Here is a 19734-nt window from a genome sequence, read left to right on the forward strand (position 1 = left end):
GATTTGTTTACTAACATCTCTCACTTCAAATTCTTTGTACACAGAAAACAGCGAGACCGGCTCCCTATGTTTGCCAGCCCACCTACCTTCAGTGAACTAAAAAAACAACAAAACTCTTAATTTTGACTTTGATCATTATGTTTTATTAAAAACTGTCGGGAGCCGCTGCGAATGTTTTTTTCAAACCTATCACTTGAAAAGGCTGGGTCATTAAGTAAAAAGACGAGAAAAAAAAAATCTCCCTGGCAAATTTCCAGGGAAAGTATTGGGAATACTGAACACTGAAAAGCAGCATTGTTGCATAATAAAACTCGATAAAAAAGAGATTGAGTTCAAAGCCCCTGAAAAGTGTGTGCCCGCCTGTGTTTGTAGGCCATAGGAAATGAGTGTGTGTATCTGTGTGTGTGTGTGTGTGTGTGTGTGTGTGTGTGTGTGTGTGTGTGTGTGTGTGTGTGTGTGTGTGTGTGTGTGTGTGTGTGTGTGTGTGTGTGTGTGTGTGTGTGTGAGCGCCATCGATTAGTGTGATTTTCTCCAAATGTTGTGACAAGGGCAGGACATTTAGTGGGTGTGCAAAGTAAATGTCACTGTGATCAATGCTGAGGCAGAGGCGTTGCCTTTCATATCTGTTTGTGGCGCTCCATTGATGTAGAGTGTTTCAAGTGGATATTGACAGCTACGACTTCTACAGAAAACAAGATACGTTAAAATAGACAAAAGAAAAAAGGCTCGGGCACCTGCTTCTCAGTGCCTCTCTGTTTACACCTCGCCGTCTCTCTTTAAATGCAATTGTTCTTTAAACCACAATTAAATACGGTTGAAATGATTAAACCAGTGAAAAACTTCTTTTTTCGCAGAAAATCTTTCTTAATAATCCCAGAGTGTCCATATCATTCACAATTATAATGTCATTGCCACAGACCAAATCTGATTAAATCTAGACGCAATCACCCAAATTAGGAGATGGAAATTATTTCTGCAGAAGTCCGTCCCTTCCCCCCCATTTTCTCTCTAATATTCTTTTTTTTAATGACACGGCAGGCTGTGTTGCTGCAGAGAGCCAGTTGTTACCGATGGTGAACTTTCACCTTACTGGCCACCAGCACCAGAGGCAGCTGTCTTAACCAATTACACGCTCGGGTTTGAGCTCCACTCAGTGATCATCCAGGTAATGTCTGAGTAAAGCTCCCCCACCACCACCACCACTACCACCACCACCGGGGTCCCATCTCTGTGACAGTGGCGAAGGGTTTGCAGCAAGAAGTGGGCTCAAATTAATTTCAGAGTGCTCTAAGATAAGTGGCAAATGGATACAGTATAGAAAATGAGGAAGCATACTGTAATTGCCTCAGAGAAAGCTTGGAGTCAGTGAGGAGTTTAAGGTTGTAGAGGCAACGCACGGCGCTCTCGTGCCCCTGAATTATCACAGTTAATTATAATTCATGCTTTAAAATGTAAACCAGTGCATTACCATGTTAATTTTAACAGGTCACTCGATATGAGCTGCAATATTTACCAACCATTCAAGTTGTTAAATGTAGACTTCACTGGCAGGGTACACATTCTGTGTCTCTGGTGATGCTGCTGCGGTAGGTACGCGCATGCGTGTGTGTGTGTGTGTGTGTGTGTGTCTCACTATTGAAATGTTCTAAGAGTATAGCATCCACTCAGAGGGACAAGAGCTGGCAGACAAAAGGGATTGTTGGTTTTAGAGACTATTTTCAGTTATCCTACTTGGGCTAGAGTGGAGCTACTCCACAAAAACACTCCAATTAGAGAGAGAGAGATGGCCAGAGAAAGAGAGAGAGAGAGAGCGAAAGAGAGAGGGGAGGAGTAGAAAGAAAAAAAAAAGAGAGAAGAGGAGACGGGCTGGCTGAATGGGAGAGAGATGGTGAACTCTTTCTCGCTCGCTGACCTCCTCTCTCTCTCTCTCTCTCTCCTGTCTCTGTCTGTTTGTCTGTCCTTCTGTTTCTCTCTCACCTTGCTCCTGACCCTCTCTTGGTCTGCGTTGTTAAAATGGGGTGTTCATGTGGTGAGGGCTCTTATGTGGCTCTTACAGAGCTATTGTTTCTGCCAGTGACACGCACACAAGCACACACACACACACACACACACACACACACACACACACACACACACACACACACACACACACACACACACACACAGCATCAGACTCAAAACAGGCACAAGCCATTTAAAAACAACCCCTTTGCCTTGTCTGTTATCAGTATCAGTCCACTGACTGTGGGGTTAGGCTGCTTCTGGAGCAAAATTAAAAGATTTGCTTTTAAGTTCGAGAGCAATACAAATTTAAAGGCATTTTTACATTCAACTGTCTTAATTTTAAGTCTCTCTGGCTATGACAAAAAAAAAGTTGTAATGTTGAGTGTAAAAACATTTCTCCAGTGAAACCAAATTTTTTTTTATTTAAATTGCTTTTAAACTTTTTTTTACTTTGCTAATCTAATTAATATGTATCCCATGTTATAACGTCCAAACTATTGCAAATGTTAGATACCAGTCCAACCTGAGCACATGCTAAGTAAAATATTACCGCTAGTTCCCAAGGCATGTCATATTTTACTGTGAAGTTAGTCTGTTGCAATAATTTCAAACCTCCGCAGGCTATAGAGATACTTCTAAAAAAAAAAAACATGTTTTCAATAACTGTATCAAACCGGCAAAGACAAATTGAAAGACAAACGGCTAATAAACAATCCGCAGTTTTCCTCCGTTTATATTCCGAGAGGAATTCATGAAGCTTAGACAAACAAACGATGAACTCCCCAATATGGTCGCAGAGCAAATTTATGCTCCAAGTGAAATACATGAACCAGGGAACCATTTGGCTTGCACTCTGACTGCTCCAGCCGCTCCCTGCAATAACCCAAAATCAACCAGCTCCGCTCTGTGTTTGCTAATGGGACTATGGATGTTTCAAATAGAATAAAACTCCAGACTCTCTTTCTCTCTCTCGCCATCACACACACACACACACACACACACACACACACACACACACACACATATTTTCTCCCTTTACTAGATAATACAGAGTGAAAAACTAGGCCTGTCCACTGTAGACCTAATTAAAAGTAAGAATTAATGGAGAATGGAGGATTCAGAGAGAGCAAGCAGAGAGAGCGCGGGAGGAGGGATGAGAGTGATTTGTTGGTTCAAATGTGTACTTTTTCTCTATTATTCAAATGAGCAGCCTGCATCTTTTCTAAAAATGCAGAGACAAATTTAGCGTCCTGCACAAAGTCGACTTTAACTCTCTCTGAGGAGTCTCGTAAAAGATCATCCCTTAAACAAAAATTACGCCCTGACTTTATCTTTGGTGAGATTTATGGCAGATTGCTGGTGGAGGAAACTGCTGTCTAGATGCGAACATTATGCAAAAGTTATTTAGAGCAAAAGATATATATTTGTCTTGATAGTGTCACCAATCAGATGTTCTAGCAGTGCTCAAAGTGATAGCAGAAACAGAAATTGCAAAACATCAGCAAAACTTTTTAAGTGTATAAATATATGAGCATGAATCTAAGTTAAAAATAAATCTATATATAGAAACTAATTTATGGAAATGTACAGCAAATGAGGACTACAGAGGGCACAGCACTGTTGTTTGGACTACAGGTCAGTGTCTTACCTGTGACATCTGCTGCCATTAAGCCCTCAGCCCTGATAACCTTAACTTGGACCACGCCGACATCTTTCAGGTTGTGGAATGACCTCCAGAGGCTCTGAAACATCCCAGAAACAGGGGTGAAAGGTCAAAGAGGATGGCAAATTAGCACCGAAGTGAAAGGCATGTCAATAGCCTGACATTTCATAAAGAGAGGAAAGGGTAGATTATGTCCTTTACCAGCCTTTATTTGAAAATGTAGAGCTGGCATTTATCGAGTCGGGTCTAGTGGAGAAATGGCTGGATTTAAATTTAATGAAATAGTTGTGCATGTCTATTTCAAGTGTTTCCTAATTTTTTACCTTTAAATGTTATGATTTTACCGAATTTTTCGGTAAAGTAGAGGAGCAGTGCTGAAATGACAACAGCAAACAAAAATAATAGGAGTCTTTGATTTCAGAAGCATCTTATTAAGTAGAATAACATCAAAGTTGTACAGACTTTAGCATTGAAAGGGAAATTTGTGGAAGTTTGTTACAATTGTTACTGCACAACAGTTTTTGCTATCTCAAATGCAAAGACATTTATACTCTGTTTTAAAGAAAACTAGCTTTTTACAGAGCAAGAAGTTATTCTATATGGATAATGTGAAAAGAAACAACAACAACACTGAGATCTAACTGATATTAATGTGCCTCTTTTGTGTTTGCTTCACACAGAGAGATAGGGAAAAATATGATAAAACATAATGTGCTGAGGAAACATAATAGGTGACGAATGACTTGCAGGCAAACAGAGCACATGAAGTCTACAGTGAGAAGGGATGCACTGTATGCACAACGTTTCAATAACCAGGACGAGGATGACTGTGTAAAAATGAGTCTGTAAATCTCACGAAGACCTGTGGAGATCATCGGCGCGACCACGAGGCGTGACCAGTCGCGCACACATGCAACCGCAAAGTTGTGCTTTTGTTCACACCCAGATTCTCAGGTATAAACACATGCATAGAAAACCTACACTCGGGCCAAATTGAGTAGCATGTCGGCGTGTCTTAAAAGCAGAGTGGAAATGCACTTCACTTCAATTTATTTCTCTCTCTCTGGCAATAACCCCTTCCATCCCCAAAGGAGTAATTATAATTTAAATTTCAGAGTCAGGGCCAGGCTACAGACTTAATTCATTATTACCAACTCTGTCAGACTCTGCCTGTTTCCAGCGATATCATTGTCCAAACGCTCTCTAAAGGAGATGAGAGGGGAGAGTGTGCGAAAGAAAGAGAGGGGGGAGAAACAGAGTGCGCAAAAGAGAGACATACAGAAAGAGAGCGCGAGAGAGGGGACAACTCTCGATTTTTAAGGCACGATTTCTCTGAAGATACAGCTGCTTGTTGTGATTATTGGTGAGCAGCAAAGAAGGCGGGGGAGAAAGAGGGGAGAAAAGAGTCGGCAAGAGGGCATGTGGGGGGCGGCAGAGGAAGAGGCAAGGGCAAACTAATAGCTGAACAGTTTGTGTGCTAGAGTTCAAACAGTAAACACGCCGCGATCGGAATGATCCAGCTGTTGGGCTGGGGATCGAAGATCAATACTTTTTTGGCAATGATCAAAGTGTGCCTATAGCGAGGAGTATTAAGAAATGGCACGGGGGTCTGGACATTAATCTCTGTAATGTATCCAGTTTTGACTTTGTTATTGGTCAGATTAAAAATTGTGTTAAAGTCAGATTTCAATCAAAAGCAAATGTTGTAAATACGTGTGTGCTTTCCTCTCAATACACAGATATGCAAAAATGGTACAAGACTAAATGACTTCTTTAATGTATTGATGCTGAGACCCCCCCGAAACGTTCCTATGTAATTCAGCCCCTCCTCCCACCATACGGACTCCCTGAGGGGACCTTTAGAGTTCAGCCTCAATCCATGATTGGTAGAAAGAACACACCCGACCTCCACAAGGATTCAAATCCTCATCAGAAAGACAGACAGGAATAGATGGCTTGGATAGACAGGTAGAAGGAAAGACAGAAAAGAGGCCAAGACCGACCCCCCCCTACCCCTAGCGCCCCACTTATGGCTCCATCCACACCCTCATCAGCTCGCAGGTGGAATTATGGGGATAAGGAGGAAATGAAAAAGGAGGGTGGAGAAGAAAATTAAAGGACACAGAGTTGGCTTTCATAAGACAAACCCCCGCCCTGTCTTTGACTGACATCCTGTCACTATGATGTCTTCTTCCCGTCTCTGTCGCACTCCGCAGACACATAAACACACAAAGTGAATCAGCGCCGGCATAGACTTATGACTCACTGTCATCTTTTCAGCATGTCACCTTTCATCACCACCGCATAACATTTCACACTCACACGCAAACATATATACATGGTTCTGATTCGCTCTGATTTCATGCAAGGCAGCTGTAGGTTTTGGAGTCAAGCACCCCAGTAGCTGTCCACTAACTTCACATCCTCAGGGCTTAATGGTAAACATTTGGCTCTCACATAATCTAAACACTAACGGGTTTAGATGTGAGCCTAACTGAATGATATATTATGCACTTTATTTGTCTGAATTTTGTGTGGCTGATGATGATAAGCATCTGAAAAAGGGGAAGGCTATTGCCTGACTATACTAAAGCATTTATAGAGTTATAGGTCAGTTGGTTAACAGACACAGTAAAAATTATGTGATGTTCATTGATATGGAACAATCAAAGATTCCCTGCATAGGATTTTAATCGGCTGCCATCTCTTATTTAAAACAAATCGAGCCTGCACGCAACCTGAGGCGTGGTTATAGCAAGAGTTTTTCAAACTGGCATCACCTCTAGCAGCTCTAAGTGTGCTTCTGTGACAACCTGCACAAACTGAAGGCTGCTGTAAACTGTCTGCATCCCCAAAACCTCCTTTATTTTAAGAGTCTCTGCCAAAGTTGCTCTTTGCTCATCTCACAACTTAGCGCAGCCCCTTATTTCACTTCATGGCCAGGTTGTGTCCTTTTGCTTCACCTTAGAGCAGTGCTCCAAAGTGGGTCGAGGGGTGTGCGTGTGTGTGTATGCGTGTGCGTGTGTATGCATGCGTGCAACACAGCACATGGGGGTGTATGGTGAAGTACCACCACTTTAGTGGAGGTCACCATGTCCTCCTCCTCTCATCCACCCATCTTGTGGCCAACTCAAGCCCATTAAGAGCCATTAGTGTGTGTGCTACTTTGCCATCATAATGCATAAATCTCTTTCTCTCATTTTCCCTCTCTGCCTTCATCCCTTTCTACTTCTGGGAAACAGTAATTAGGGATGAAGGAAAGGTTACAGTGAGCAATAGAACGTCTAAGGTAGTTGCCTATGAGTGAGTGCATTGCACCATGTTGCATATCTCCATTGTCAGATGCATTCAAATTAGTTGGCACAGAAAATCTTGTGTATTCATTTACTCGCACACATGCAGAAGCAAGCGCACGCAGGCACACAGTGACCTGGCAAAAACACAGACACAAAAATCTATTACAATTCAGAAGATATTAATGAGCTCAGTGCTATCAAAATGTCCCCGCACTCAGATGTCTGTTATCGTATTTCATCAATGGCCACAGATTGAATTGGGGAAAAAACCAAACAAATTGCAGCCATTTGAGGTGCGCTCGTAGCGTTTGTGTGGAACAAAGTGACAAGGACATTTCCAGTTTGGAACACAATGATTCTCTAAAACGAAGACAGTAATATCTTCTTAAAAACTCTAGATTTACATGTAGGTGTGTTTGCAATCCACTGCTACACCTAACCTTAAAGTTATCTTTTGTGCGCCTTTTCATCACGAGCAGAGTGTCTACGCTGCCGAAGGGTGCGACAAGCGGACGATTTTGAGTTTTCTTATGAAGGTATCTGCTTTTCAAAGCTGCGATTCCCTGCCATTTTATTAGTTACACACAGGTAGACGCTTTTTTTTTTGCACATGTCCATACATGTGAGCTTGTTTATGGCTAGCAGTAGTGCATGCTTTGTGCAGGCTTGTGCTGGACAGCTGATTTTTCAAGCAGATAATACCAGTCGGTAAAAATGTGCCTACACATACACCTACGCCTGCACACATCCACACATGCACACACTGGGCAGATTAGTAGGCTTTGAGCAGCACTGTTATGTATTACTGGTGGTACTTGGTCTTAGCAGTGCTCTTTGATAAGGTACATCTTTATTAAATTCTCCAACTGAAAGACTGCCAGTCTGAGGAAAAGGAATATGTTAATAGGTAAAGACCATTCAAGTCTCCAAACCGACCTCACCATGCCCCTCCATCTGCAACCCCCCACCACCTTCCTTCACCCTCTATCTCGCCATCCCTTCATCTAACAGGAGCCATAGCGGCAACAGACAAAGAACTGAGGTTGCTGGGAGAGCAGGAGAGAAATGGAGAGAGAGAGGAGTAGGAGAGAGAAGGAAGCAGGAAAAGAGGTAGGTGAGGAAAGTAAAATGTGTCGCCTTCAACCGAGCAGAAAAACGGGGTCTGCATGAGTTGTGAGAGAGGTGAAATAGCTTTTTCTTTTCATTTTACACGCCTTCCCTTTTCGGCGCAACCCTCACCCTTTACCCCTCGCCCCCTATTACACACATTCAGGCAAACACACATACACGCACCCATTCTCCTAGCCCTCATTTTGTGACTGTCAGGAGAGGCACAGCGTGTTTGTGTCTCAGTCCTCGAGCTCCCCCCTCTGATGTTGTGTGGTTTCTGCAACGCGTAGCAGAGCGGTCGACCTCCCGTGGCTAGCCAATAAGGCACCGCCACGGTTATGTAGGTCGTGGCACCGATGTTCGGCAACTGCAGCTTAGGCACACATTGAAAGAGGCATACACACACCAGCTAGGATGTGCTACTGGGTACCAGTTCAGATGTAGAAATCCAAACAAATTGTCTAATCTCACAAGTACCGACAGCCCGGGTGAAAACACACAGACACGTATGATACACCCACATGTACACAAGCAGATCTGTTTAAGTCAACATACGTTCCAACAACTCGCCCAGACAATTAAATCCAATAGGTCATAAAAATAAATAAATAAATCAGGGTGAAACTCAAATTAACCAATTAGGCAAACAAATATCCTACATATGGTAAAATGAAATTTTACAGTGAAACAAATTTGGCTGCAGCACTGAGAGATAGCATGACACATAATTCTGTTGATGGACAGAGAAATGTCCCCTGTGTGGAAGCTGTCACTGAATCAAATCCATTTAAGTGTGTGCGCGTGTGTGTGTGTGTATTTTTTGCATCAAGATGTAAAGATGACAGGGTGTGAAGGGTTAACTAGACTAAGACAAAGACACAAAACCATTGTGTTGAGTGGAGGGCCTCTGAAGCAGATGGGGCCTTAGGGCTCTCTCCCGCTTGCTCGTTGCCCTTCACTTTCTCCCTCACTGTCTGTCTCCCTCTAGCTTAACGATAACTGGCTTATGAGCTCGGACATTTTCAGTCAAACGACTGAACCCGCTTGCACTGCTTTCTTGACCTCTCAACCCCCGTATCCGTTTCTGTATCTCCTACTCTGTTGCCTTTCACATCATCTAATTATAAATCAAATCTAAGCACACTGGCTTGTGAAAAAAGACATCTTGATGAGAGAAATTACTCTTCACAAAATGTGATTGGCCATTTTGCCACACTGTCAGGTATATGTCTATATACAAATACCTATAAGTATATGGATATAGAGTAGCTCTGATGTAATTTCTTTTCCTAAGCGCTAACATATTGTGTACTTTCCTCACAAAATTATTAATGCAATCACAGCTTAACGTAAGCTCAAATGCTAACTCACATATCTCTGCTTGATCTGGTGCCGCTCGTGCGGGTCATCCAACATGTTGACTGACAGGTCTGAGATGGAAACAGCAGCAGAAGCAGTAAGTGTAACCAGCAGCACCAGAACACCTTCACCTTCTTCCAGTGGCAGGTCCAATTTGTGTGTGTGCTCTTTACTAAGAAGCGACAGGTCAATGGTACACCTAGAGAAAAGAATAAACAGACACAAAATGAGAAAGTTGTAGACTTTGTGATGAAACTGACAATGAAACATACTGCAGGCCTTATATACTAAAAGAGACAAAGTCATGGTAGGGGTTTTTGTTTACAGAAAGAAATGTGTCTAAATTACTGCAGAGCGCCCGTGAAATAAAAGAAGAATATAGAGAATCTCAGGTTTCTTTTGTTCATTTTTTATCACCTCACTAACTGAAGTTAAGCATCACTTAATAAGCAAACATCTTGTGTAAGATAAAAGCAACAGACGGAAATTCAGCCAAAGCTGACACCATTAATACCTTTTAGAAGACACTTGAAAGCATCTTCTCTTGATTGAATTGATTTCTTAGCATGCCTTTAATATATCTACAGCTAAAACAGAGGCAGGCCAACAGTAATTGCTTTACTTGGGCCAAACAGTTCAAAGCAAAGGTTTGCTCAAGTACATCCACTCTGATGAAAGACAAATGAAAGAAATCATTCTCACTATGAAAGACTGTAGGGCAGTGTTTCAATATGCACAGGATTGAGATGCTCTGCAATAATCAATGCTGAGAATTAGGCAAATAAGACAACTTTGTACTAAAACTAACCCTTACTAAAATGCACCTTTTATCAGCCTGAATAAGCAGTAAGCCTTAATCAACCATACAATTAAAAAAAACAAAAAGCAAACAAAACAAAATATCCAGACGCTCCGGTAAAGACCATCGTACCGTCCCATGAAGTCGTCCTTCTTGCCAGCATCTTTGTCCCAGACTGTAATGTCCACAAAGCCTCCCTGCTCATCGTACAAGTGGAAATCAAACTGTTCTCTCCACTGAGGGTTCAGCGTTTTTGAAATTGTCTGAAAAAAAAAAAAAATCAAACAAGGACATTCACTCTGCCCATGTGTCCATTTGTTAATGTGAGCTATAATTTGTTAGATAATATATGAGCTGGAACCGCTATCAAAATAAAGAGAGTCAAATAAATAGTATAAAGAAATAACAAGTAAAATAAAGAGCATAAAAAATGTAAATATGCCTGCAGAAAGATAACACACAACTAGAGCTGATTTTAAAGACTGATACTGATATTTGGTGACTCGAAAATTATAAAGTTTTATCAAAATTCTATAATCTTAACATCATCTCATTCGTGTGGCTTACCTTACTCTTGTACTTTTGGTGACCCATCCTGAATTTGACGTAAGGGTCACTGAGACCATTGGCATCCATTGGCTGCAGGCCATGGCCCTCTATGAGACTGATGCTGACTATACCTCGCCATAACTGGGCTTTTCGGTGTACATCCGACAGACGCATACTCTGATACTGCAGCAATCACACACACACACACACACAAACACACACGTACACATTTATACATTTGCATGCACATAGAAACAAACCCACAAAATAGAAGAAATTGCAGCATTCATCAATTTATCAAGGCTTGCATACACTTTGCACTTCATTCACTGGAAAATAACCGATATCAAATGCATTGAGGCGACACATAAAGAGCAGGCACAAGAAACAAGATAATACTTGAACATAAAATGTGGTAATTCAAGGTAATTTGCTATGTATGAGTTCACCTGACATGCCAGGGCCTCGCTATAAATTACAGCACTGCATTATCCACTTACTGTGAACAATTTCTTGGCAATGCTAAAAAGCGTTATTACTGTGAGTATCAACATTTCATCCATATTTGTGCAAAAATGCACAATATGTATCATAACCTCCTTTTATTCTTAAACAGGGTACAGCAGCGTGAATATTCATTTTTATTGTACATATTCTAAACATTATGTTAGAAAAAGGAATAAAAGGGAACAGACTTGTCAGTTTTTACTCCAAAACTTGGGGAACCTCGCAGTTACTTATAGTTTTCCTCTGTACAGTACATTATTATTCCATCTGGCTACTGTAAACTACTGTAATTCAGATTGATTATTCTCCATATTTTAAGTCTTTTTTTACCCTCAACACTTTTCTTAGCACTTACAGGCCTATTTAACCTCTCTTTGAATCGTGTCAGTATCCTTCACTAAAACAAAGAGCAGGGTTATTTATTTGTCAAACAAATACACTTCCACTTTCTCCCTCTGCCTTGCTCTCGCCTCCTTCCTTGTTAGGAAGAACATATTAGCATAGCTTTTGTTTTGAGGGTGAATTTCATTAAACTCTGAACAAACCCTGCCTCGCAAGCGCAGGCCTTTGATCTAGAGATGGAGCTTCTTAATTTCCATTCTCCAGACATTAAACATTGGGAATAGCTCCCTGCATTAAATCCAACCTCCCATACAGCAACTCCCACATCCTCCATGGCTCCCGTTCACTGCTACCAACACGCTATATGCTAATGATGAGAGGTCGCTGTTATGTCCTACTGTATTAGAGCACAATCCCTTTTCCCTTGCATCCTTCTTTTTTGTTCCCACATATTTGTTGTTATAGAAAACCATGGGCTATTTGGATTAGGAATCCATATCTCACTGCCAGAACACAGCAGGATGGAGCGCATACACAAAGATGTTCACAGGCTGAAAGTCTTTTAATACAGTTTAAGAACTAATACTGTGTTGCACAGGGTTAAACTTTTGCCAGCCCTCTCGAAGCAGAAAACATATAAAAAATATTCCCAAAATCAGCATTTTGCCCTGTGGTAAAGTTAGAGAGACCTGTATTAACATGCCTCTGCCTCCTAATTATTATTTTAAAGTTTGCATCTTCTACAGTGGGTTCAATAGTCATATATGCTTCTTTAAGGAAGAAGCGGTGGTGTAAAAATAACTATGTACTGTATGCAACACAGAGGCAAGCAGTGCTTTTTTGGTGGGGTAGCAAAAGCAAATAGTTAGTGTTTCAGTGAATTCCCGAGTCACAGGCAGGGTGGCACAGTTTGAAGGCTTCAAAGGCTTGGTTTGGGGAGGCACGATACAGCAGGACGCCTGCCCATCTCCAACCAAACATACTTCAAATGTCTCTTGGTGGATATCATAAAGTTTCTATCTCAATAACACTAAAAGTGAAATGTGAGTAAAAAAAACAAACAAACAAAATAAAAGTGTGAATAAACTCAATTTTGAGCTCAAAATTGTTCCTGTCACTAAAATTGCTGAATTGAAAGAACAGACAAGGTATGTGCATCATGCACGAGCCAGTAAGAAGAAGCGGAACATCAAACAGCATGCTTTCTGTTCAACCTCACAGCCAACAAGAATCACAAAAAATGAAATCAAAAGTTAACAGCCCCTTATGTGCGGCAAGATGGGAACTCATAATGACGTCAAAATGTTTTTTCACTGGATGGAAAAGGGGTCTAGGAGTGTCCTGTAGTCAGTAAAAAAGTCAAAAGTCAACAATACTTCATATCTCACAGCGTATTTGCTGTAGAGGACTTCTTAAAAACCCCAGAATAGAAATCTGCCTTATTTTCCCACATAATAGCTGCAATGCACTGCAAATCAAGGGTGGAAGAAGCACAGAGATCTCACTGATGAATGATTCGAACTGCTTCAAAGTGTAAAAATCAGTGGAATCACAAAAAAGAAAATTCTGAAGCTGCATTATTACTGACTGATTTCACAAAAATGGCACCAAAGTTAGCAAGTTTTTAATAAAAGTTCTAACAATTATTGCTGATCTTTACAACTAGTACAGCAAGTGCTCTTGAAAAAAAATGCTACTGACTGTAAGGTATTTCCTCCACCCTTAATATTTATATCACATATAGTTAGGTCCATACATAGTTGGAGAGCTGTTCACAGAAACATATTTCAATTATAGTTCTATAATGGACATGGACATAATGTGCAGACTCTAAGCTTTAATCTGAGGGTGTCCACAGTCAGATCGGATGAAGGGTTTAGGAGTTTCAGCTCCTCCTGCCAACCTCTTTTTAAAGTGACTCAAAGGCTATTTCATGGGCAGATGGTGGATAATTCTTTATTATGTCATTATCATTCAAGCAGATAAAAGCCCTAGAGTTGATTTGAGGTGTGCAGCTTGCATTTGGAAGATTTTGCTGTGAACAGACAGCATGAGGTCAAAGGAGCTCTCCATGTAGTTGAAACAAGCCACCCTTAAGCTGAGAAAACAGAAGAAAAAAAAAACCATCTGATAAACTGCTACAATATTAGGAGTAGCAAAATCTACAGTTTGGCACATCCTGAGAAAAAAAAGAAAGCACTGGTCAACTCAGGAACGCAAAAAGACCTGGACATCTATGGAAGACAACTGTGGTGGATGATCGCAGAGTTATTTTCATGGAGAAGAGAAGCCCCTTCACAAAAGCCTACCAAGTGAACAATACTCTCCAGGAGGAAGGCGTATCGATATCCAAGTCTACCATGAAGAGAAGACTCCATGAAAGTAAGTACAGAGGGTTCACTGCAATTTGCAAGCCACTCATAAGACTGTGGCTTATGAGTGGCTTGCAAAAAAACCAAAAAAAACCCCCCAAAAGAACCATCTAAAAAAGAATATATATAACAGTTCTGGAAAAACATTGTCTGGACAGATTAAACCAAGATCAACCTCTACCAGAATGATTGCAAGAAAAAAGTATGAAGAAGGTGTGGAACAGCTCATGATCCAAAAGATACCACATGATCTGTAAAACATGGCGGAGATAGTGTGGTGGCTTGGGCGTGCTTGGCTGCCAGTGGCACTGGGACACTAGTGTTTATTGATGATGTGTCACAGGACAGAAGCAGCCAAATGAATTCTGAGGTGTTCATATACGTACTGTCTGCTCAAAACCAGCTAAATGCAGTCAAATTGATTGAGCGGCATTTCATAATACTGAAACACACAACCATAGCAACCCAGAAGTTTATTACAGGCCAAGTCTGTCGTCTGATCTTATCCCAGTTGAGCATTTCACTTGTTAAAGACTAAACTTTGGACAGAAAGGCCCACAAACAACAGCAACTGAAAGCTGCTGCAGCAAAGGACTGGCAGAGCATTAAAAAGGAGGAAACCCAGCATCTGGTAATGTCCACGAGTTCAAGCATTCAGGCTGTCATTGTCAGCAAAGTATTAGAAATGAACATTTTATTTTCAGTTATTAAATTTGTCCAATTACTTTTGAGGCCTTGAACTGATGGAATTGTGTTAAAACGATTTCGTTGCTCACATTTTTATTCAATGTTTTTGTTCAACACGCTGAATTAAAGCTAAAAGTCTGCACTTCAACTGCATCTGAGTTGTTTCGTTCAAAATTCATTGTGGTAATGTACACAATCACAGTCAGAATAAAGTCGTCTCTGTCCAAATATTTACGGACCTGACTGTATGACTTGCCTTCACATGTGCGAAGAATAGTTCACCTTTAAGCTCACTTGCATTCCAAAAATGAGCTGACATAACCTCAGCAGATGCAAAGTATATTGCAGCTTGTGGAAAATAAGCTGGTGACAATGAGAACTGGAGAAATATTAAAGAAAAAAAAAACTGCCAATACCACATTTGTGGAAGGAGGAAACGGAGGAAGGGAGGGGGGAAGGGCCACGGAGACTCCATCCATGTACCAGAACACCAGTGAAGAAGGACAGGTGAGGTGCAGTGCGGTCGGTAGTGGGGTTACAGTACAGTTAGAGGTTTCATGAGTTACATGCTGTTTTAGTTTACCTTACTAGATCGTTTCCAGTTCCTTCTCAAAAGCATGGTCTGTAAATGAGACAAAGCGGTTACAGAAAACCCCCCAGTATCTCCCTTTAAAGGCTGAACGGCCAGAGGTTAAAGGGCATGGAGGTCAGTGATAGGGGTGTGAGGGGGACAGGGAGAGTAGGGCAGCCACAATCATGCAAGTTAAGTGAGTGTACAGTATAAGCACTCTATGGAGTCAGAAATTATTTATTTGTATAATATACACTGGTGCCTGTTGATAAATTTCACACATTTTAATAATTATTTTCTATACACTTGTTCTTCCTGCCCTTTTCCATCGTAGACCCAAGCAAAGGCAGCACCTAAAGCTCTTACCTGCTTACATATTTGAATTATTCTAATTAAGTATTTCACTTTGCTGGACACAAATAGATTTTGTGGTGGCAAGATATAAAAATCTCCTTAAAATGCATCGAGTCTTCTTCACTGCCTCGCACTATGTCACAGATTTTGGCCCTCTCTGTTTTTGAGAAAAAAATGAAGAAATAAATCCCATCGTGTTAAACAAACGCTCATCAACTTTAATATAACTGAGTAAAGTCCCATTGTTGATGCTGAGTTGTCATCGGTTGCTCGGGGATCTCAAAAAGCGAATTAAAGTTATATATTCCATCTTACAGGTTCGTACCAGTAGATGGCAACAGAGAGAATTTATTACTATAACCTTGTACTCAATTTTTCACAGTGGGAGAAATCCAAACTGGTGCTTAACCTAAATAGAGTTTATTTGTTCTGTCAATTGTGGACTCTCTGAACTACAGTAGCAAATAAGCTGCAGAATTAAGACATCAGATCAAAAGGAATAAAATATTTCCCCCATGACTCTGCCTTGGTCTGAATCGAGCATGCAGGGGTCCAATTAACCAAACAAATAATTGAACATAAATAAATGCAACTCCGAAATCCATTGCACGTCCGCAGAGGCACGAGCTAACATAATTAGGAAAGAAGATCCAGTGCTCTTTGAACATGCAACTTTTCCACACAACATATTCATTACACTTTAGTTTATGCATATGTATTTGCTGAGTTGAGTTTCTACTAAGTGAGGCTGAACGAAACCAGCACATTGTTCTTTAGCACAACTTGAACTTCATTTATGTCCTAAAACTATTGACCTTTCTAGTGTCTTTCAGAAAAGTGATGCTAAAGTGAAGGATTAGGAATATGATTCATCCATGTTGATCTACTGTAGGGATGCGATACTCTTTATTTTAAAATAAAAGAGTGATTCCCCCGAAAAAGGAGGATTTGTGGTGTATGCATGAAAAGACAGAGATGAATGAAAAATCAGAGTTATTATAGATTTCCAGATTTCTTACAGCATCCCTCACGTCTCCCTCCTTTGGTGTCAGAGTAACGGATAGTTCCAGGCTGCCCAGGTTATGTTCAGGGTACTGTGGGTCCTTCAGGTCCAGTGTCACGTCCAGTGCCCTTTGGAGATAAACAATAAGCCATATTCACATGTTGTTTCCTGTACATATATAGTGTACAAGCAGTAAAATGCATTGTGGAAATCTGATTAAAAAAATTCACTCTGTGACGTTATTAGTGAATTTTATGTTAACATCAACACAGCCAACATAAACAAGTTATCGAGCTAATTTAACCTTTTACTAATTCGCTTTCAAGGTCTTTATACAGTTTTTACGGCAGGTGTCTTAACTTGTCATAGGTGTAAAAGCGCTGAGTTATACTTGCTCTATGACCTCTTACATGAGGTCATATTCTCCTCTGTAAAAACAGTATATTGTGTAAGCTGACTTCCCATCACACTGATTGCCTACTAGGGCAACCGATTAGACTGGACTCATCATTATTATCAGAAATAACACCTGCATATAGCAAGAGTAAATGTGTGCTGTTGCCAGTTTAGATTCACCCAGCCCCTATGTGACTAGAAATAAAACAAGCCAAGGTAACCAAAGTCATATTCATGTGCCTTTTCCCTGAGATGTTCACACTATATAATGCAAAATAATCAATTCCACTTGAGATACTATACTTTATACTGTAACAAACGGCTGTAAAAACACAGTACACTTAGATTATCAAAAATATTGATGGATCTGAGCTACTTTACAAACTTACATTATTCCTTTTGTTTTTGTAAGCTTAGATTTAGATGTACAGTACTTATAAAGCCAGTTACTCGATAAATTTTACTGTATTAAACTCTTAATATAGATTATAATGGAAACACGAAAATGACCATATGATACCAGTCTATCAGCTCATTGTATTATAAAGGTCATGTTCTATATTCTATGTTCTATATTATATTTAATTTTACAGTAACAAACTGTAAAAATAAATATGTCTGTACATTACTTTAAATAACAGGGATATTTGTTGCAGTGTATGTCTGTCTATGGTTTCACAGGCAAACGTTTAGCTTCATGAAAATATGAGCTGAAGTACCAAAGATTGCCACTAGAGGGAAGTCAAAGACTATATCTACTTGCTAGTACAGGCTTTGAAGGCAATCCATAGATACAGAGTCAATCAGACTGCTTACTTAATAGGGAATCAAAAAGACTAAGGGTGTAAAAGTGCGTTAAAAAAAAGGCAGGTAATAAAATATTATAAGTCAAATAAGAGAAAGAGACCTCTGATGTTCCAGTGACTCCAGATAGAGGTATGCTGAGCCCATAAAATCATCCTGAAGTCCAAAGTCATAGTCAAAGACCTACAAAGGGACAAATATAAAGCAGCTACTTTAAGTACAGCAATGGTACAAATGAAGACCTTTTACCCTTTATAACGTCTACAGAAATATTTAACATTAACTTAAAGAAAGACATTTTAGAGCTAGGTGACATATAGGCAGCACGGTGGCACGGTGGTTAGCACTGTTGCCGCACAGCAAGAAGGTCCTGAGTTCAATTCCACCATCAGGCCGGGGTCTTTCTGTGTGGAGTTTGCATGTTCTCCCCGTGTTTGCGTGGGTTCTCTCCGGGTACTCCGGCTTCCTCCCACCGTCCAAAGACATGCAGTTTGTGGGGATAGGTTAATTGGAAAATCCAAATTGCCACTAGGTGTGAATGTGAGTGTGAATGGTTGTCTGTCCCTGTGTGTTGGCCCTGCGACAGACTGGCGACCTGTCCAGGGTGTACCCTGCCTTTCGCCCTATGACAGCTGGGATAGGCTCCAGCGCCCCCCGCGACCCTGAAAAGGATAAGCGGAAGCGAATGGATGGATGGACTTATCTTCTGTACCTTTACATACAGTGGGTCCCTCAGGGTTTCCACCAGAAGGCTAACTCTCTCATCCCACACTGGGTTGAGGTTCTTATGGATGGTCTTGCTTCTAAACACTTCCTTCCCTGCAATCTTAAACTTCACGTATGGATCACTGGTCCCTAAGAAAAAGAAAAGCAAACACATAAAAACACACAGTCATATGTGATTAAAATACAATTCTGACATAGGCTGTCGATTTAAATATTGATTGGACAAAGGAATTTTTCATTTTCCCATTATTTTAATGGTCAAACTGGCATTACCTTCTTCACTTTGTGGAATTTACTGAAGAGCAGCAACTCTTTTGTGAAAAAATATTTGCTTCTGCCCACTGATAATAGAGTAATCAGGACTTACAGGATTTTGTCAAAATAAAAATAAATAAATACTGCCTCTGCACAATTTCTTAACATGAAAACTGTATTTTTTAATTTGATTTATTATTTTAGACTATTTTTATTTTGTATTATTTATGCCAAACCCCCTCAGATCAATTTTAAATACAAACATATGAAAAGCTTGATATGCTACTGTGAAGCAGGCTCGGAGAGAATCGGCCACGTGACTCAAAGTTACGGTCATGTGATACAAATATGAACGCTGGCTTTATATGACCACTAGGTGACGGCATTGGTTCGTATTGGTGTTATTCTGTGGAGCACAAACTGCAAACAGGCACCGATGCTTACAATGAATACAAAAACAATTAACTTTAATGGGATCAACGAACCAACCTAACAAATTTCCCACGTGTGGGAATAAAGGTTATCTTATCTTATCTTATGTTGTCTTATATTACATGGAAGCAAATAAATCTAATTTTAACCCATACAGAAATAATTTTAGATCAAATCAATAAAATGTTATTTTACAGCTGTATCCCATTACTTAAAACACAAGCTGCACTCTGAGAGGTTATGTGCACATTTATACATGACTGGCTGTTAAACTTCTCGTATGTATCCACATGTATGTGAGCTACTTAAGCACTGATTCTACGATTCCTCAACAAGCATCTATATTGTTCAGGACAGTAAACCCTTCCCCTTCAGTCAATTAGTCAATTATAGTTTAAGGGCTTCACATACACAACAACACTGGGAAAAAAAACAAATTAAAAAAAATATTTATATATACACACACACACACACCCACACACACAATCCTGTTCAAATAAGTATT

General features: G+C 40.4%; 1 protein-coding gene across 4 annotated transcripts in view; it reads right to left on the reverse strand.

Annotated features, from left to right (window-relative positions):
• Positions 1–18763, reverse strand: part of mctp1a (multiple C2 domains, transmembrane 1a) — a 66272-nt gene extending 47509 nt beyond the window's left edge. For 2 of the 4 annotated variants that reach the window (XM_026187641.1, XM_026187636.1), the window contains exons 1-8: positions 18529–18763; positions 17920–17999; positions 16633–16744; positions 15272–15310; positions 10799–10963; positions 10364–10494; positions 9445–9631; positions 3653–3746 (exon numbers count right to left, since the gene is read on the reverse strand). In XM_026187641.1, the coding sequence (XP_026043426.1) occupies positions 3653–3746; positions 9445–9631; positions 10364–10494; positions 10799–10963; positions 15272–15310; positions 16633–16744; positions 17920–17999; positions 18529–18696 (976 nt within the window). In that variant the 5' untranslated portion in view covers positions 18697–18763. The remainder of the gene's footprint in view (positions 1–3652; positions 3747–9444; positions 9632–10363; positions 10495–10798; positions 10964–15271; positions 15311–16632; positions 16745–17919; positions 18000–18528) is intronic. The other 2 variants (XM_026187640.1, XM_026187637.1) reach the window with 2 other exon arrangements.
• Positions 18764–19734: the final 971 nt, after the last annotated feature.

The sequence above is a fragment of the Astatotilapia calliptera genome, chromosome 12, assembly GCF_900246225.1.
Source record: "Astatotilapia calliptera chromosome 12, fAstCal1.2, whole genome shotgun sequence".
Classification (NCBI taxonomy): domain Eukaryota; kingdom Metazoa; phylum Chordata; class Actinopteri; order Cichliformes; family Cichlidae; genus Astatotilapia; species Astatotilapia calliptera.